At 43.2% G+C, this 19537-nt stretch overlaps 1 protein-coding gene across 5 annotated transcripts in view; it reads left to right on the top strand.

Moving 5' to 3' along the window:
* Positions 1–2965: 2965 nt before the first annotated feature.
* Positions 2966–19537, top strand: part of FAM13C (family with sequence similarity 13 member C) — a 47776-nt gene continuing 31204 nt past the window's right edge. For all 5 annotated transcript variants that reach the window (XM_036386019.2, XM_036386017.2, XM_036386018.2 and 2 more), the window contains exons 1-4: positions 2966–3096; positions 7951–8007; positions 9632–9830; positions 14396–14517. In XM_036386019.2, the coding sequence (XP_036241912.1) occupies positions 3035–3096; positions 7951–8007; positions 9632–9830; positions 14396–14517 (440 nt within the window). In that variant the 5' untranslated portion in view covers positions 2966–3034. The remainder of the gene's footprint in view (positions 3097–7950; positions 8008–9631; positions 9831–14395; positions 14518–19537) is intronic.

The following is a 19537-nucleotide window of genomic DNA, read 5'->3' as shown; positions in this document are numbered from 1 at the left end:
TAAATAGGCAATATATTAGTCAAACTTCCAGAAGTGAATAGCAACATATTTCTGAGTCTTGGTATCTCCAAAATGTATGTAGATGTTTGCTTTGGGGATCTCTGGCATTTTTGTCATCAGCTAAGGGCTGTCATGTGATGTTTATGTTGGTTAGAGCTGCACTTGGCAAAAGAGGGTAAGAACAAAACTGAGTATAAAATGGCCAGCTTTTCTGCAGAGAAAGTGTCTTTTCCTAGACATAGGATTTGCAAAAATATGAATCACTGAAGCTGTTCTGAAGAAAAAAGGAAAAACTGATTTAAAAGCCTTTCTTTTCAGAATTTCAGAAATACATGTTCTGATGAATTCAAGACAAAAAGTCCTTAGAAGTTTACCTGTTATTCAGTGGGGAAGTTGAAAGCTTACTTCACACATAGGTGTAGCTTTATTTTCATTGGGACTTCAGGACATGAGAAGCCTGGCATGACATCTGAATGTGGTGATCCAATACATCTGACACTGAGAATTTCAGTGTGCTAAAGAGTGATGTTCTATAGCATTATGGACCTAACTGGCTTGCATGTCACTATTGAAAATAAGGAGGTAATAGCAGTTTTAGGTTTTCTCTGTGCCTGGAACTTAGAAGGAAGCAGAGATGCAGGTTCAAGCATCTTTGGCTCTCCCTTGTGAGAGGGACCAGAGACTCTTTGCCTGCTCTGGTCACACCCCTCACTTCCCATCCATTCACATGGATGGGAAGCACGTGGAAGGAGCTGGGGTCAGCCAAGAGGGCCCAAGCCAACATTGTTGTTGAAATGTATGTTTGCCCCTAAAGACAAACTACTTCCATCTGGTAAAAGAAGAAAAGTTACTGTGAGTCTACTCTAGTTCCTCTCTTGTGTTCCCCAGGAGAAGAGTGGCTCCATTTATCTGACTGGGGCATTGCTCTGAAATGGGCTCCTGAGTTTGCCTGGCCTTTACTTATGTACATTTGTTATTGCTATGCCTGTTTTACATGAAATTTCATTTTGTTGAATGGTTTCACCACCTTACAGGAAGAGACTCTGCACTTACACTGATCAGTGCTATCTTTAAAACTAGTGCAACTTTAGGAGTGAGCTGCAATGTAAATGCTTCCCTAAAGGAGATGTAGCAATTGCTGTTCAGCACCAAAGTCCAGACAAGCGACAGGAAAGTGATGATGCTTTAAACTTGGCCTCAGTCCAAAGCATCCCTGCCTTATAAACTGATCTTCAGTCCTGTTATCTTCCCAGGAACAACATCAAAGCGCCGCAGTGCATTTGCACAGGGAATGAATTCACAGAGAATTAGACCTTGACTTGGGCACCCACAGATGGAGAAGTCATGTTTGTAAGAGCTCCCTTTCTTGTGGGGTGTGTGTAGGTACCCAGTCCCTTAAACTCTACTCTAGCCAAGCTGTGATGCTTATCAGTGGGATTTTGTGATAAAATGTAGTGATTCCTCCATGACACACTTGAAGTGCTGGTTGTGAACCCAGCTTAACAATTCCAAATAAGAGTCAAGTGTTCACTTGGGCATTCTGGAATATATTCCTTTAAAAAAATCACTTATTTTTAATGGCACTCTACTTATTGAGCATGTAAATTAAGCTTTTGCTTCCCACATCATCTAGAAGAATACCTTTGTTCAGTTGCTGTCCTGCAAATAGAACAGCAATAAAGAACTTTGTATTTGTATGGTCAGAGCAATAGAACTGGAAACAGGAGGAGAAAGAACATTTCAGTTTTAAGGCAGGATTTAATTACTAACCATTTAGTTTAGGTTTTTTGCTCATCCTTCTCTCACAAAATGTCCTCTCTGAAGGGCAGAGGTCCCTGCAGGCTGGCTGTGATGTTCTGATCCCCAGGTAACATGCCATTATCCACACTGGCATATATGTACAAATATAAGAAGGAACAGAGCAGGCAGTGTGTGTGAGAGGCAGGGAGGCTGGGAAGGGGGAAGATGTGATGCATTGTCAGCGCTGCTGGTAAAGGAAAGCCATTGTCAGGCTGTGATTCCTGGCTGCCACTGCTGCCTGGGAAATGTGTGTCAACACCACGCAGAGGCACAAGCTGCTGCTGGGGGAGGAGGAGGAGGAGGAGGTGCCTCTCTTTATCCCTGCTCGGCTTGATGCTGGCGTCTCAGAGATGCCTTTGTCACAAACAGGAGTGCTCACAAGGCGTTGTCTGCTTTGCTTTCTCTCCCCCAGCCCAAACAACAACAACAACAAAATCCCATCTCTGCTGTGTAGCAGTGAGATTTGAGATTGTTTGCTGGTTGGATTTTTTTTCCCCTTTTTTGCTGCTGTAAGATTTCAGGATGATCCAAGAATGTTGTTCACTGGATTTGAGGGGTGTTGTTGGAGGGGGAATTCCACTGCTGCCTCAAACCCAGCAGTTTGGAATATCCTGAGCTGACCCTGCTGAATGTATTACATCAGGTCAGAAACATTTTGTTGCGGGAGCACAGCAGCCTATTCCTTTCACAGGGATGGTTTCATCTACTTCTTGCTGTTAGCTTAATAACCTCTTCCTACTTGAACTGTCCATTCTGCCAGATTTTTTTTTTCATAGAATCCCTTGTGTTTTGGCCACGAACTGAGCATGTAAGAGACCACTAAACAAGAAAACCTCCAGACAGCTAGCTGGGCAACCCTAGCTATTTAAGTAAAAAAACCCTGCATTTGATGAGGCCAATTACACAGCAAATATTAAAAGGACAGAATGCCAAATACTTGTTTGCAAACCTAAGCCTTTATTAACAGCACAGCTACAGCTATAAAAGATAATGATCTGAGCCTCACAGTCTACCTGTACCCCTGCCTGAATCCTGGGTGCTGCTGGCTGGGCTTTGTGAGTGTTGTAGGACTAATCCCTGTGGTTTCTTGATTATGAGCATGTGCAGAGCAGCCCAAGGTAGAGCCGTGCATGCAGAGCGAGCACACAGACGTGCCTTGCAATGCCATGTTTGTGCATGTGTTCCTACAACTGAGGAGGATACAGGGAGCCTGCCTGCCTTGCTGATTTATCTGATGTTTTCTTGTTTCTGTTTCAGCATTCAGGATAAGTCCTTCAACACGACAGCTTTAGCAGAGTAAGTGAACACTTTAAAGATGTCCTTATTTTTAAACAGGAATGATGAGTTTAGTTACCGTACAGAATAATTGTAAGTGGTATGCCAGAAGTCCCAAGCTATCTGTCATATATTTAGATTGGGTTTTCTGTAATCTAAACATATTATTGCCTGTATGGGAAGGATTGCATAAAGCAGCTGCCTTTAAATGCTCTGTGACTATTTAGCAGTGAAATCCCTTTTTTGGGAGAATATATGCTGGGTGCACATCACACACGTTTAAGTGCATGATTTGCAGTGTCGGATGAACCTCCTGTCAAAATATTGCTCATTTCTGATACTGATGATCCTGTCAAACACAAGCATGTCTGTTTTCTAAGGACACATGGTCTGTATTTACCACAAGCATTGTTAGGAAAAAAAAAATCATTAGGAAATATTTTGAAAAATCCCTATACATTATTTAGACAGGCCAAGTACCAAAAAACGTCATTTCTTTGTTATCAATTCCATAAACTCCTTAGATGGCCTTTTGTATATATCATAATCATAAGGATGTATATGTTGATTTTTCTTGCTGTTTTACAGAGACAGCAGAACAAGGGAGGACATTAGAAAGTTAGGAAGGCAAACCCTCTAGGAGCTATTGCAAATGAAACGGTCTTTGTCTTATTTTAGTCTAAACTACTTCAATATTGGAGTTCTGTGCATTTTTAATTTGCATGCTTTTGATTGTTTCAAAAGCTTTTGGGGAAGATTCTGCAGCAGTAAGGAGCCAAGCTGTTTTTCAGAAGGAAAATGATGTATGGATTTGTTTGTATATTAGGTGAGCTTTACACTGTTAAAATGCTCATAATCTAAAACACCTCAGCTGGACAGTGAACTGTTTGCTGAGTGCTGTGGGGACAGGGGACACTCTGAAAGCAGGCCAAGTTATAATCATCTGAGCCATCTCTAAGTGCTATCATAACCTCTACAGGAGAAGTAATATTTCAAAGGGATCTAAAGAATTTCCCTCTCTTATATTGCTTTGCTTTATTTGCTTATATTTCCTTGCTTTACTTAATATTTAAATTTAGTCAGACTTTTCGTGTGACTGGGGCAGATATGGAAAGATTAAACTGAAGTTAATAAATCATGGAGGGATTTTTGTTTGCTTGCATGCTTGTTTGTTTTCATTTCCTGTGTTCCTGTTAGTTATGTGATGAATTTTGGTCAGTAAAATTATGGGTTGCTCCCCCTTCACAGAAAGATAGCCAGATTACAGATAATATATTTTTCATGTTTTTTTCCCTTTCCTCTGTCCCTAAGTACATCCACTGTTTCCTGTAGAGATTCCCCTGGAGCAGTCCCTAAGCCTGCTTCCCCCCTGAGGTTTCTGGGACCCAGAGGTGATGGCTTTTCTCTGTTGGGCTTCATGTTAAACCAGGAGGGTATAAAATCTGGGAGTGTGGTGCCAGCCCTGCCCTTGGGGAGATGGAGAGGGGTCGGATCTCCCTCATTTCAGCTGCTGTTGGTTCTGGTTTGTGAGATTTCATGTTTCATCTTATATTTCCAAACAAAGGGGTAGAAACGTGCTTTTAGAAAGCAAAGGGAGTGAACAATGATATCTGAAAAGCATTGTCCCATTGAACAAACTTGGTTCCGTAAGTCTCATTCTTCCCTAAATCTCATTTGGAGATGTCCCCCAACACCTGCTTTTGAGAGCTGCTGAGGATACACAATTCTTACTGATTTCAGCACTTATTGCTTGTGTTGACCATCTGTGAAAGCAGATGAAAATAGATTGACTTTTATTTAGCAGATGAAAGAGGGAGCTTGCCATGCACATCTAGACATCCTCATTTAACAATTTCTGTCTTTATTTGTGCCAAAGGCAAAGCCAGGGCTTCCTGAATAAAATCAAGGCAGTGGTAAAACACCTTCAGGAACATTTCTCCAGACAAGGAGAGTGCCTGGGGGTGCCAAGCTCGCAGCAAGCCATGCATGCAGCCTGGTTTGGGAGCTGCTCACGTGAGCTCCTGAAAGGTCAAGTCAGCAGAAGGCAGCAGTGCTCACTCTGGTCTGAAATGGCTCCTGTGGGAAGGTGAAAATGGTAGAAAGTTAAAGAAGCTGGTCCCATTAACCCAGAGACCCTGGAAGGAACACAGAGACAGACTAGCCAGAGTCAGAGCAGCACTCCCTCCAGGCTGGGATCCCATCTCTGACCTGACTCTGGCCTGTGCCATAACATCAATAATGGATGTACTTACTTATAAGTGATATCCATCAGTCAGTAGCTGGATTGGGCACTGAAGGGAGAGGATTCACATCACTGTTTTTGTTAAAAGACAGCTCTTACCCAATGTAAGCCTCAACCCATTTGGATTTCTGACCTGAAGCTGCTGTGGAACATTCTCTGTTGGTTTAGGAGTGAGGAAGATGCTGCTGCAGTTTTTTGTTGGTGAAAGTCTCTCTGTCTCTCTGCTGCACAGCCACAAACTATCAAAAAATATACCAAACTCCTGAATATTACCCTACCTATTAAATACAGGGAAAGATAAGCAACAAGATTTACAAGCTACTGATAAGAGGAAAGGAAGGCGTGCGTGTTTGTTTTGGTATGTGCAGGCAGGTGGCATGAACACAGAAGACACATTTCTTTAAGAAATCATGGTAAAAACACTCCATGCTTCAATGCTGGGTATTTGCATTATATGACAAATTCATCTTTTTAAAGGTCCTGCTATGGTCCTAGCCTCAAACACTGTCCTGTGTGAGTGAGCTCTCAGCCTCCTGGCTATTATTTATTCTTGCACAGACAAAAATTTCTGTTGGAAATTTTAGAGTGTGTTGTTTCTGAACCTCCTCAGGATCTTTTAAATTTCATGAAGGTCATTGCATTCTCTGACTCATTATTGCTTCTCTTTCCTATCTGCTGCCATCCAATTACTCGAATACATTTTGCTACACTCACTTATGTTTATAAGTTGTGTCTTATCTTATGACTTCTGTCAGCTGCTGGGTGCTGAGTTAGGAGCTCTTCCTCTTGAGATCACCTTCTTAGGGCCAGCCCAGCTCCCCCAGTTCAGGAAAGTGCTCCTTAACTGGACTTGGCTTGGCCACTGGACTTGCTCTCAGCCATCCATTGTCCCTCCAGAGAGTGTTCACCATTGCCAAGGTGGTCTTTCAGGAGGCTGCCAAGTGAGGTTTCTGGTGAGAGAAGAGGGAGCAAAACTGGTGGCAGAGCTTCTTCCTCCCACCTCCTCTCTCTGAGGCGCAGCCAGGAGGGAGAATGTGTTCCTTTAGGGGATTCCTGGACTTTGCTGGCCATGGCTTGGCCCGTGGTGCACACCCCACCTGGTGGCATCTTCTCCTTCTCCTGTGTCTGTGCTGGGAGCTCTGTCCATCCAGCTCTGACCTTGGCACTCTCTCCTCATAATGCATTTTCTTTCTGTTGTTTCATCCCTCTGAAATATTCCTTCTAGTTCTACAGCCAGGTTCCTGGTACCTTTCACATTGGGCTTCCTTATTCAAACCCCCAGTGTGTCCTGTGCCACCCCTTGTTGCTTCCTGTGAAGCAGTCAGGTATTGGCCAGAGGGGAAGGTGTCACTGGCACCCAGAGGCAACCAGATTTCTACAGTGAATTTTCTTTCCATTTTGCACATCAAGCCTGGTCTTCCATCCATCATCCCACTTTGCCATGTGGGGAAAGCTGCACTCATTGCAGGAATATTGTGTGACTAGGGTGATCTGCCACTGTAGTTCTCTGCTCCAGTTGTGAGCAGCAGATGCTTTCATGCATATGCTGATGTATTCAGGAAGTGTAAACACTTGAGTGGCCCTTTAAATATTTTCTGCTGCAGTCTGACTTTTGATATAGACACTAGCAGAAGACTGGTGGGGAAGAGGAATATATTAAACCCTTCAAATTGCAATGCAGAGCTATGAATGTGCCACTTAATGTACTCTCTTCTAAGTGGGGCAGTTCTTCTCAAAATTAAACAAGTCAGCAGAAGTACAGGCTGCTTCCCCCATAATGAAGAGATTCCTCTGCCAGAAAACTTCAAGGGATCCAGGCCTCCTTAGTGTCTGTGCCCTGTGAGTATGAACTGAGGGTGAGGAGAGGGGCCTGACTTTACCCCAGCAATACCAGGCTCTGTGTTTGTATATTTTGGGAGTGCATGCTTATGGATGCGTGTTTATCTGAAGAAAGGCTGCTCATGGGCTTTGCAGGTTAAATCATCCTGCAAAGTTCAGCCATGCAGCCACAGTGTCATGTCCAGCTCTCAGTGGTTGTGGTTTAGCATATTTATCCAGACTTCTCTTCTGATTAGGCAGCCTTGGGACAATTCTTTTGTTTGTAACTTAAAGGAAGCAATTGATTATGACTGTTCAGGCATCTTAAAAAATACTGCTAGTTCACTTTTTAAGACTAACTCTCACTTCATAATAATCAAAGAATCAGGGGATTCTTTTTCCTGCTGCATAAAGGATGACCGGTCTATCACAGTTAATATTTTTGTGAGTTTGTGAGAAAAAAACCTCCTTAATTGTGTCTAATTATTCTGAGGTTAATGTGAAGTATACTATAAGCAATTAGAATACAGAATTTCTTGTAATTTTCCTGTGATTTTTATGGTAACATCTGAATTCCTTGTAATTATTTCCATTTGTCGGAAAATTATATACCAAATTGTGCACACTTAACATCTCAAATCCTCTTCCTCTGAGATTTGGACTATCATGGAGCAGTTATGGCATTAAATGACCCTGTCTAAAGCGTGAGGAGAAGAAGAAATGTGTTTATAGTTTGAGCTGCACTGTAATGTTATTAAAAGCTAAGTTTCTGCAGCTGGCAGAAAACCAATAATTATCTTGTGTTCATTTTCAAGGTGTGACGGGTATTCAGACTCTGTGCATGAAGATCAAGCAGGCAGCTCCAGTCCCAGGTACTCTCCTGTAAACTTTGTTTGAAATCCATTGGGAGCAAGTGAAACTGTGACTGCTTCTGTTACACCATTAGAAAAAAGCCCTCATTCTCAAGGGAATGCAGAATTTCTGGGGTATTACCTGCAAAAGCTGTTAGTATTTCTGGGAAATATGTATTTATCTCATGCACTTTTGGGTGATGAATATGAAGATTATTTACTGTTGCTATTATATATGTAAATATGTTATGGTCTGTATTCTTAACTTCACATCATACTCCTGTCATTCAGAGGCAGCTGTGGTGCTTATAGACTGAATTTTACTGTACAGCAGCTGGTGCAAAGCAGTAGTAAGCAGAGTTTTACAACTGTGCAAGGATATGCTCATTGCTGAGTGTGTCTGGGTAAAGAAATCCTTTAAATTGTAATTTAACTGAAGTGTTCTTGAGGCGTGCCTCTCTCATGGCTGCTAGTACCTATTGATTGCTAGCGTATGCAACTTAACCTTTCAGGAAGATATTAAAATCAGAGGATACCTTAAAATTAGCAGCACTGGTGCACACTGTTGGGGTGCCTGTGGACTATAAAGCTGTACTTATAACAACTGCCTTGGAGCACACTTGCAGAAGGCATGGGCAGCAATGGTGTTCAACTCCACAGGCACCCTGTAAGCATCCATCTGGATGCTGATGGGCCACAGATGGAAAGTGAGTTTGGCAGCTCAAAATCCTTAGGAGAAAACATTGAACTAACAAGTTATGCTTTCTGGAAAAAAATAAATGAATCTCAGGGGGATTTAATTCAAATAGCCCTTGACTCCCTCAGCTGTGGAAGTTTCACACCAGGAGAGAGGTCATCTCCCAGCTGACCATTAGGATGCTGCCAGCTGGAGCTAACACCTGAAATCCCACCTGAACACCAGCTCCAGCCAGGGGTTTGGGAGCAGCAATGCCACTGCCAGCTCCTGAGGCAGCCCTGCCTCCTGCACTGTGGTAACCTCGTGGTGCCACCGAGGTGCTCCCCGTGGAAGGCATGGGAGCAGGCTGAGGCTGGAGGGACCGGCTGTGGGTGACACTAGCATGGTCTCCTTGGACAGAACTTGCACATTGTAGTCTGGGTGGGGATTGAAAATGTCTCTCCCTGGTCCCAGATTAAGCATCCATGAGTAACAGTGTATGATAAGCCACCAGGTGTTTTACACAGGAGGATGTTTTCTCCAAACACATCCCTGGCTGTTCAGACCTTGTTTTGAGTGGCTTCCTCCTTCCCTCTGTGCAATGGCCCTCAAAGCTAGAGACCAACAGAAGGGAAGTGTGCTGTTGAGAGGAATTATTGTCTGTGATGATACTGTGAATCATTGGGTGGGGGAAGTCTTCTGCATGAAAAAGAGAGTTTCAGATTTTATCTGGGAAATGGGAACTGTAGGTCTGAAGCCCAAGAGTGCCTCTAAAGCTATCGTTTAAGTAGCTTCCCAGTTGAGTGTGTAATAATGCTAACTTAGATCCATAACTGATGTGTAGACCACTAAATTTAGTAAAAGCTATATGCTATAAATAGCTAAGAACTTGTTGCTCTTCTTCCCTCATAATGTTTTGACAGATGTCTGAAATCCTGCCTGATGCATTTCAATTTTATTTTCTTACAGAGACGATGATAACAAAGAAAATTACCCGGACAACTCTGCTGTCTTAGAGGAAAGGCAGCTGCCTTTGCAAGACACCCAGCAGCACAAGCAGCAGGTTTTAACTGACTGTGCTCTAAGGCCTGAAATGGGCAACTTAAAGCTGAGGAAACCGAAGCCCATTGCAAAGCTAGAAAATGGAAAAAGCCATGAGGAAAGTCAGGTAAAAAATTAAACTTAGCAGGGGGAGGCTTGCGGCACAATGTCTAAGCAAGTTTTGAAATGCAAAGAGGGACTCCCTGGTAATTCATGGTGGGATTTGAGACCCCACTAATCCACCTTGATTTCCAAGGACCTGCAGTCTGCAACCCTCCTGTAATAACAGTTTCTTTCTGCTAGGGAATTGCAGAGAGGGTTGTGCCACAACTGTTTTCAGAAGCGAGTGGAGAGTATAGCTGAAGATATGCAAATATTTATTTAGACAGTTTCTGTTTTGTTTATTTGATCAATGATTTCCTTTACTGTATTTTGGCTGCAAATAGAGGGATTTCACTGTTTTTCCTTCATCTTAATTTCTGTTTTTCTTGTATTTAAATAGTAAGACCATAGCAGTGGAGTAGCACACTGGTAGCAGTGCTATCCCCCACCATCTTCCTAGGTGGAGCTGGGGGGAGCAGAACTGTAAATTTTGTAAAAGGTGCTAAGGAAGACTAGACATGAGGAAACTTCTGCTGCTGTCTATGGTGGTACATTTGCTCTGTTGACTCTAGAATTCCACCTCTCAGCAGCTGCTGAAAATGCCTCTGGTGCTTCCCAAGTTGTGTTGGATGTGCAGTGCATAGGGGTTGAGCTCTGGTGCAGATTTAACCCCTCAGCTGGATATATTCTCATATCCAAGATAGTTAATATTAATGTTGGTAGATTTGTTGGTCTGCAGTAGGCACAAGGCCTGACATCTGCAGATACAGATGTCTGTATTTACATAAAATTGTGCATACACAAATACAGATGTCTGTATTTCCATATCTTGGCTGTATAGCATATTTGGCTACTTTTTGTCTCTCCTCTCTTCTTGCTTGTGGATAGAAATTTGCAGAGCTCTTTCTGAAGTACTTCAAGCCTGTCAGAGACTAGGAATTATTTTGGACCAAGTTAGAATGGGATTTCATCATTTCATACAGAATGTCTTACCTTCTAAGTGAGAACTTTTTGAAGTTCCTTTTTGAAGGTCCTTTTTGAATCCCTGAAGGAAAATGAAAACCAAATGGCAAATGGTATTATTACAGTCTCTTTTGGAATATCAATGTCAAACTCTTGCCCTAAAATTCCTGTCTGTTCTTCTGGAGCAGATCCAGAAATAAAGCAATAACTGAGAGTTTTTTTGCCACTGCACTGCATTCCTAGGAAATATTATTTAACCTGCAGGGAGATGAGGTGTGCATGTTTATCAGCTGAACAGAAAAAATGATGGGAATTTTGCCCTGTGAAGTGCAAGTGGAAACAGATCAGGAGAAGAGTCATGAAGAAGCCATAAATGGGGCAAGGTCTGTCTCAGAGGTCATCTGTTGCTTTTTCAGCCCCCTGTGTGTGTCCTGCCTGTACCTCTCACCCAGTGAAAGCCAGCACAGCACAGATTTGCTGCTCTGTGGCATTTTACATGGCCCAGAGGGGTTAACTGGAAATGGTGAAATTCTTTCATGGGAAACTTTTTGAGTATATAATTAGGCTGCCATAAAACACCAGCATGACTTAAGTATGCAGCCTCTGGAAGGAAAAACTGTGCCAGGCAGATAATTTTCACATGGCTCAAGGGTTGGAATTAGGAGAGACAGAAGTGGTGAAACACTGTAACTGCATCAACCTTCCTTGGTGAAACCCCTTGCCACCAAGCCTCTGGATGGGGTAAATGATGTACTCCCAAGCAGCTGATAAACAGCACTTTCTGAGCACATGCATTTATGAAAGAAAAGCAGGATGCACTGCACATCATGATTGAACTGTTCATCCTTGCTTTCCTGGGATTATTGGCAGAGTGCTTTTTCAGCAGTCTCCTCACTTCCCCAGCTGACTTCTCTGCAGCATCAGAAAGAGTGACACCAGAGCAGTGACAGAATCTCTGTTAAAGGTGTTGCTCTGATAAGCCAAGGAACTCTTTGCTATTCCCTCTTATGTGTTATAAGCCCATAAGTTTCTTTTAAAGAGAATTGTCCCCTTAAAATTAGAAGAGGCTGTTGGGAGATAAGTTTGCTGCATGTATTGGAAGGATTAAAGTCTGTTTGGATGGGAACAATTTTTGTGTGCCTTTCTAGTTGTGAGAATCCTAGGGGTTTCCACTGTAGAAAGGTCACTGAGAGGGAACAGACAGCTGTGATCAAGTAGAGGGAAGATGGGATTTTGAGCTTCACAAGACTTTCAGCTGAAGTGTGATTCCTGTGCCTCTGATATTTTTGGCACAATTGTAGCCCTGTGGTCTCGTGCCTTTGGTCTTCATGAAGAAAAGGTTATTAGATTTACACTGATGATTAAAAAACCCAAGTGTAATAAAAGAACAGCACCAGGTGACTTCACTTGACCACTTATCAGATAGCAAAATGTCACCAGGGTAAAGCTGTACTTTGCATGTTGCCTGCAGTTATTTCCTTGGGGGCAGGAGCTGGCTCTGGAGGCTGCTGTAACCTTTCCAAACAGAACATGGGAGGAGAGGAGGCTGCTGGAATGTGACTCCACCACTGTACTCCAGATATTTGGTTTCATCTTTTCCATGGTTCCATCAGCTTCCTTAGCAATGCTGCAGCACTCACCTATAGGAAATCAAATTAATTAGGATTTATTTGACTTCAAGAGGTGAGGAAGCATATGCCCAGAACATACTCCAGGGAGTCACTGTTGGGAACAGATGGTGAGGAATAGAAAGTCTGCTTTCCTTGCCCAATCCTTTCTCCTGTCACTCACCTTTGGTGCACAGTCACGAGTATGGATTCTTGAATGAGTCATCCTCAAACTCCCTATTGATACTGGGACATATTTACAAAAGAACACCAAACTTCCTAGCTAATAGGCAGAAACAAAAGCTAATAGCAGAAATAAAAGTTCAGTTTTAAACTCTTATTATCAAGGTAAATAGCTATAAAAATGGTGGCCTGACAATCAGTGCCTAAAGATGACAATGCTGAAAACTGCTGAGTAAAGTTTTGTATTTTGAGTATAAATGAAGTGATCAAATTGCTTGTATGTCAAAGAACTTCCAATAATTTGACATTAAAATTATGATTCTAAGTGCACAGTAATCAAAAAGCCAGAGCTGATATTGGCACATCAGCTGCAAAAACACATGAACACATCAGGCAGTCTGGAAGTTTTGCTTTGGTTTCTGGGTATACTCTGTTTATATTTATGATGCAATTTCACTGTAGAAGTCACCCTCTTTAGTGAAAAGAAACAAAAATGCAGTAGAAGATGGGGCTCTGCTGTAGGTGCCTGTGACACATCAGGATTTCACTGCTCTTTAAAAACAGAGATTCCATCAGGGGTGTTCCCCTACTGTAACTTGTTAACACCCTAATGACATGATTTTTGAGCAGCAACAAAGACATAAAAGAGAAAAAAAAATACAGAAACAACCCAAAGTCACCCAAGTCCTCTAACATAAAGCCTGCAAGCAAGGGCTTATTGCCAGTGCTCTTGTCCTCAGCTTTCCCCTTCACCCAGCAGAAAGCACCTGGAATTGCTGTGTTATCTCTGCCCTGCAAGTTCCCATCTGAAGAGTCCTACCCAAACTTTTGACTTCCATGCATCCAGCCAAGCTTTGACACTGGAGCAAAGTCAGGTACATTGCTTTAGCAGGGAAGGGAGCTCTGTTGTTTTGCAGAGCAAATTGTATTTTAATTTTTTACACTATTAGACTAAAATATTTGATTGCAAAAGCTAATAAAGAGGTGGAAAAAAGTCCCACTTTGATTATCACATTTTCAAAGATCTTAATTAACTTGTTTCATTGCAGTGAAAGGAAATACTGCAACTCATTTCATAGGTAAGGAAATGAAGAAGTACCGAACACATCTTTTCACAGCCCTGCAACTGGTTTTCAAAAGCTTGGAGTTGAATGGATACTTTTCTCATTCCTATTCTATGACTCAGTTTTTTGGACTAAATTGGCTTTTTTATTTTCTGTGCCTCAGATTGGGTGATGTGGCTTTTTTTCCCCTCACTGCCTTTCCCTCCTCACAGAGTAATACTCTATTCGTAAGCTACACATATGTTAGGGAAGGGAAAGAGACAAATGGTTAAATTTTACATATTTTATTTAAGTGATATTTAACTGCACTCACCTTTGTCAGCCAGATTTTTTAATCATTCCCAAGTAATAAAGTCTTACTGATATGTGAGTAAATAATTTCAAATTAATTCTTTTTATAGAACCTCAGCTCTGAAGCTGAAATCTGTGATACCCAAGTAATAAAATCTTACTGACATGTGAGTAAATAATTTCAAATTAATTCTTTGTATAGGACCTCAGCTCTGAGGCTGAAATCTGTTATTTAAGTAATAAAGAGAAAAGTTACAGTCTGCTTTGGTTTCAGAAACTGTTTTCCAGTGAAATAACATAGTACTTTGTTTAGACTCTTCTATGTTCTCCAGCTGTTTCAAGATTATTACCAAAAAATAACTAAGATCCTCAACCAGCACCTGGTCTCATGGAGCATTTTTTCCTGAAGCGAAATACTTAGCCGAGCTTGGATTGGTACTGACAGGATACATGCAGCTTTTCTTTTTGTTTCTCCTGTGCAGGAGCTGGAGTGTGCATTGCCAGGCCTCTCAGAGTGGCAGGGGAAGGCTGGATGCTCAGCTAATAACTATGCACAGAACGTGGCTTTGAAATGCCAGGAAGCAGTGGTGAGATTCCAGCCAAGGTAAGACTTGGGATAACACAGCACGTTTCACTTCTGATGAGCTGTAGGAAAGGCTAATTCATCTGCTGCCTACTGCATAAAATATTCAGACTCCTGGCTCTTGTTGGCAGCGTATTCTATATTTATACATCTAGGAATGTTTGGAGAAAGTGAAAGGGATAAAGATAAGAATGCAAATTTCATTATTCTTTAAACCCCTTACAGCCGAAGCAGAAAGAACATCCTTAGTTTAGAAACTTCAGTTCCTCTGTGCCAAGTTTCAAAAATACTTCTCCACTTCTTTCCTTTTCTCCCCGGTGCTGAATTGCCTCTCTTTCTCAGAGCTGCATTCTCTGAGCAATGGGAATGGGAACTTCCACACCTGATTATAGCAAGGATATCCATTTATGTACAGTTTAGGCTCTGGGTGTTGTGGCAACTGGGCAACTGTGTTTTTTCTGGTGCTGGAAGGGCACTGTGTGCTCAGGTCTGGCATTAACCATGTCCTGATGGCAGGTAACTCAGCTGGTAATGAAGTAACTCAGCTCTGGTAAGTACTGGAAGTCACAGCTTCTACTTTCATCCATCATGGCCTTGCAAATGGCTACAAATGGGGTTTCAACTCACCCAACTCACCAGTGAAGGTGTGTCCTAAGGATAAGATTTAGTCCTTACTAAATCTGGGGCACAAATTTCTCATGTTGAAGTGCTGGTTTTGCTGTGCTTTTCTGTGCACAGAGTGTTTGTCAGGTGAGCCAGGTCTCTGCTCTTTGCCTTGATGTGCATGACAGCCTTGGTGCCCTGTGGCAGAGTTTCTGGCTCCCTTTGGAGGGTCTGAAGCAGCAGCAGCAGCAGCAGCCCATCCCAGGGATGCTCAGTGGCTCAGGGCACAGCTGGCTGACAGCTAGAGCTCAGTGGATCAAGGTTTGTTTGCAGTCAGGAGTGGGACAGCAGTGACAGCTGCCATCCAATGGCACTTTGGTGCTTTATGTGACATCAACTGCTTGCTTTCTCCAAAGCTTTTAGGAGGCAATGTTGTAAATGATCTTAATTTGTGCACTCAAAGGAAGGTTTAGCAGAATGAAAAAGCATTTCATTAGCTTGGACAACAAAGTGCTTTTGCCCTCCAATGCCTGTATGTGCAATTGAAACACTGCATCTCAGGAAGAATTTTTAATTAGGAAGCCTGCCTTCTCTTCTTCTGACATTCCTTATGAGAGGAAACAATCCCATGGACTAGTAAAGAGGAGCTTCCTGAGTGTGATATCAGACCTACCCAGTGGCTCTGCTAGTGGGATGTTTGTGTATGGGTAGGTAATAAATAACTGGTTCATTTCGAAAGGAGCTTCTGAGGTATCAGACCTACCCAGTGGCTCTGCTAGTGGGATGTTTGTGTATGGGTAGGTAATAAATAACTGTTCATTCTGAGAGCTTCTGAGGTATCAGACCTACCAGTGGCTCTGCTAGTGGGATGTTTGTGTATGGTAGTATAAATACTGGTTCATTTCGAAAGGAACATGATGGAAGACACACGGACTTTAAAGACAGGAACCAGAGTGGAGTGTGCATGAATAAAACAGCAACCACAGCAAAGTTCCCCTGCCTACTTCAACTGTTTGGCCTTTTTAGTCTGCCTGGCATTAAACCATTTTTCACTATGCTATTTATTCTTGTTTAACACCATGCTAGCTCCTTAGAAAGCCTGCTATCCAAAAGGGCTAAATCTGTAAAAGAAAGATGCCTGGATTTACCATTCTAAGTGCTGTGCAAGCACAGTTATCAAATCTCAATTCTGGCCATGTTTCAATTTGATTACATTATGAAAAAGAAAAAAGAAAGTATGTGACTTTACTCTCAAATAAGGAACTTCAGACATAAACAAGCATTGACATGTGGTCTCTGGCCTCACTCACACAATGCACTGTTTGTTTTAACTGACCTTGACCCAACACTCCCACCACCCAGGGCACTTCCACTCACCTATGCTGAAGTTGCCAGCTCCAGTTTGAGGATTGCTGTGTCTGGTGACCCCTCCTGAGGGTCACCAGCAGCTGCCCCCTCCCTGTGCTGCCTTGGCAGGGCCACAGCAGCTGACAGTCCACGTGTCAGCTCACAGGGCTCCCTGGTGGCTGCACCAGGCTCACAGCACTGACTCCAGCACAGGCTGGGACACTGCTGCCAGGGCATGATGTCCTGCCTTGTTTTCTGCCTTCTCTGCTGTGGGACATGCAAAGGTTAAGCATTCAGTGCTGGCAGCAGGCAGCAATCATAGCTAGATTTGGGCAGAACACATCTGCCAGCACCACAAACCCCAAGTTTCACTGTGTTCCACTGGTTTTGCTGGGCTGCTGGTAACATTAGCAGTGCTTTGGGACACAACACCTGCCTAGTGTCCCTAAGTCAGACTAAAAGCTCTCTGGTGTTTGAGGGGAGAGGAGAGGGAGACACTGCTGCAGGAGTGTCCCTGTACACCTCTCTTCATATATCAGATGTGTAGGGGGAGGATAGGAGAAGAAGGATTTATTTCTGTCTCAAATAAAGGGTCAAGGTTGATTGTTTCTAGTGCATCCTGCTGTTACTTCTGCTTTAATGGAATTGCTGCAGGGGGTTACAGCTCTGCCTTTAGTCTCATTGGGGATTAAAGGTCTAAATACCTCTGAATTCTACAGAGGTTTATAAGAAATCTGTGAGGCAGCTAAAAACCAGATCATTTTAACCTGTCTAAATATGGATTAAAGACTGCTGAAATATGAACAACTTTTCAGTACAGTTCCTGTTAAGCAGAATAATCTAAGTTTAGGATATTCTAACAAGGGATTCTCATAAACAGATGTGTGACAGAGAAAAACAAACCAGGCCATGTAAGAGCAACAATCCACAGAATTATGATTTAGAAGTGTGTATTGTTTCTTTGAGGGGGTAATTTCATTTTATGGTAATCACTGAAACAATAAAGGAGAGTTTTGTGGGATTTGAGGGAAATGGAAGAGTAGACTTGAAGAGATTTGCAGCCCGAAGAATAAGGGAATAGTGTCTTGTTTTTGGCTAAGCTGTACCTGACCTGTGAAGTAAGGGTTTCAACCTCAAAACGTGTTTATCATGTATGATTTATGAAAATCAGCATCAATTTAGTAGATGAAATGCCATCAGCATGGAAGGGAACCTTTACACCCTTTTTCCAGAACATGAATTTCTAATACTATTGCCAGTGATTACACTGAATACTGCTCTGGTCATTGTGTGTAGCTGGGATTGGATATGAGTGCAATATAATTTGCACCTTGATAGAAGGCAGATAAAAGTTATAAACAGGTCCTGGGAACAAATAAAGGAGTTGCCTTTTTTTAACAGAGACTAGAAAAGCCAGTGTGGAACAATACACATGATTACAACAGCTGCTCTGCCAGCTGCCTTCTCAAAGGCAATCAGCAAAACTGGAGTGGGCTGCAGGCTGTGTGCAGGTACCTGAGCAGAGCCTGGTGCTTTCCTCAGACGCCTGCTACCGAGAGAGGAGGCTGAAACCAAGCACCCCTGGGCAGTGGGAAAGTCAATGCTTCAGCAAAGGCTGCATGTCAAGTCAGTGTGGAATTCAGAACTACAGTTTGGGGTGAAGTTTTCTGCCAAAGAAAAATTCCTGAAAGTTCCCCCTCTTCACCATTCCCCAGATAAACTGGGAATGAAGTGGTTTCATTTATCAGGACTTATCTGGTCCCAGGGCTGGTCCCTATTCCATGATTCTGTAACTCTATTTTTGACAGAGGCTGTAGGGTGGCTGTGGCTGTCAGACCTGTGATCGTTCTGCAGTAGAAGTGGAAATGCTGTTAGCCCAGGGCTGCCCTGGATCTTGGGCTCAGCCAGAGCCTCTTGAGGTTTCTGTGCTTCCCTGAGGGGAGGCCAAGCTTTAGCAAGGCTTTCAGTGTTTAAGTTTGCAAGGTGAGTATATTTTGAGGCTGTAGCTCAGTTGGGAACTCTTGAGGTTTCCAGGCTTTCTGCTGGACAGCTACAACTCAGAGATGTTTGGGAGGCAGCAGGGAAGCTGCAGAAGTCCTGATGTCCCCAGGCAGACCTGCATGGGTGAGGCAGAGCCTGAGAGGTTGCATTTCCTCACCTGCACAAGCAGCCAGGTGAGCAGGGAGAAAGCTGGGAAATGATTGATTGGTTCCTAAGAACAGTTTCATCAGAGATGGTGGTATTGATATACTGGTGTTTATGGTTCCAGCGATACTTCTTGTACCAAGGCAGGGAGAAGTCTCTGAGCAAGATTTTGTGTTGCAGTGCAATTAAGGAAAAAAAAAGCAAAAGGGGGGATGAGGAGAGGATAGAGGAGGAAGAAGATAAGAGCAGCTCTTGCTGCAGCCCCAGTAAGGACCACACCTGCTGACTATGAGAGCTGCTTGTGGTAAGAATAACAAGGGCTGGGTGGGTCCTTACACAAGGACAGGGACTCATGAGACAGGCACTGCTACACTGGCTGTCTGTCTGTCCTCCCATTCCAGCACTCAGGGACTGCCCTTGGGCCCTTCCAGGTGGATTTTTCTTTCGTTGCAGGTGTGCACTTTATGTTCACTCCAAAGCTTGTTGCAGTTCTGCGTTGCTTTTTAAGGAGTCATAGGTGTGCTTTTGAAGCATCCACCTGCAGCAGTTTGGATTTCATAATGCTTTTTGCCATTTGGGAAGTCTCAGAAAGGAGCCTCCTGTTTTCTGGGTGCTGAGATGTGCTGGTGGTGTGCTCTGCTGTGACTCTGGACAGGCTGAATCAGTGCCCTGCCAGGGAGCTGAGGCTGACACTGATGAGCTGTCAGCCACCCAGGTCACCCTCCCTGGCTCCTGGACTGGACACCGGGGAGGAGAGTTGGGCCAGGATAGGCTGCAGGTGACTGGAAAAGGAGTTTCATCCCACACAGTACCGTGAGGCTGAGGGGCAGGACTCACTCTGGCATTACCAATGCCAAGGCACCACACATGTGTGGAGTTGTGGTGCATAAACAAATAAACAGCCTGGGGATGGGGTTTGTGTGACCAGAGCTGGGCTGGAGTGACA

Source organism: Molothrus ater, chromosome 8 (genome assembly GCF_012460135.2).
Source record: "Molothrus ater isolate BHLD 08-10-18 breed brown headed cowbird chromosome 8, BPBGC_Mater_1.1, whole genome shotgun sequence".
In the NCBI taxonomy this organism is placed as follows: Eukaryota; Metazoa; Chordata; class Aves; order Passeriformes; family Icteridae; genus Molothrus; species Molothrus ater.
The sequence above is the reverse complement of the archived record's forward strand: the minus strand, read 5'-3'. Positions and strand labels throughout refer to the sequence as shown.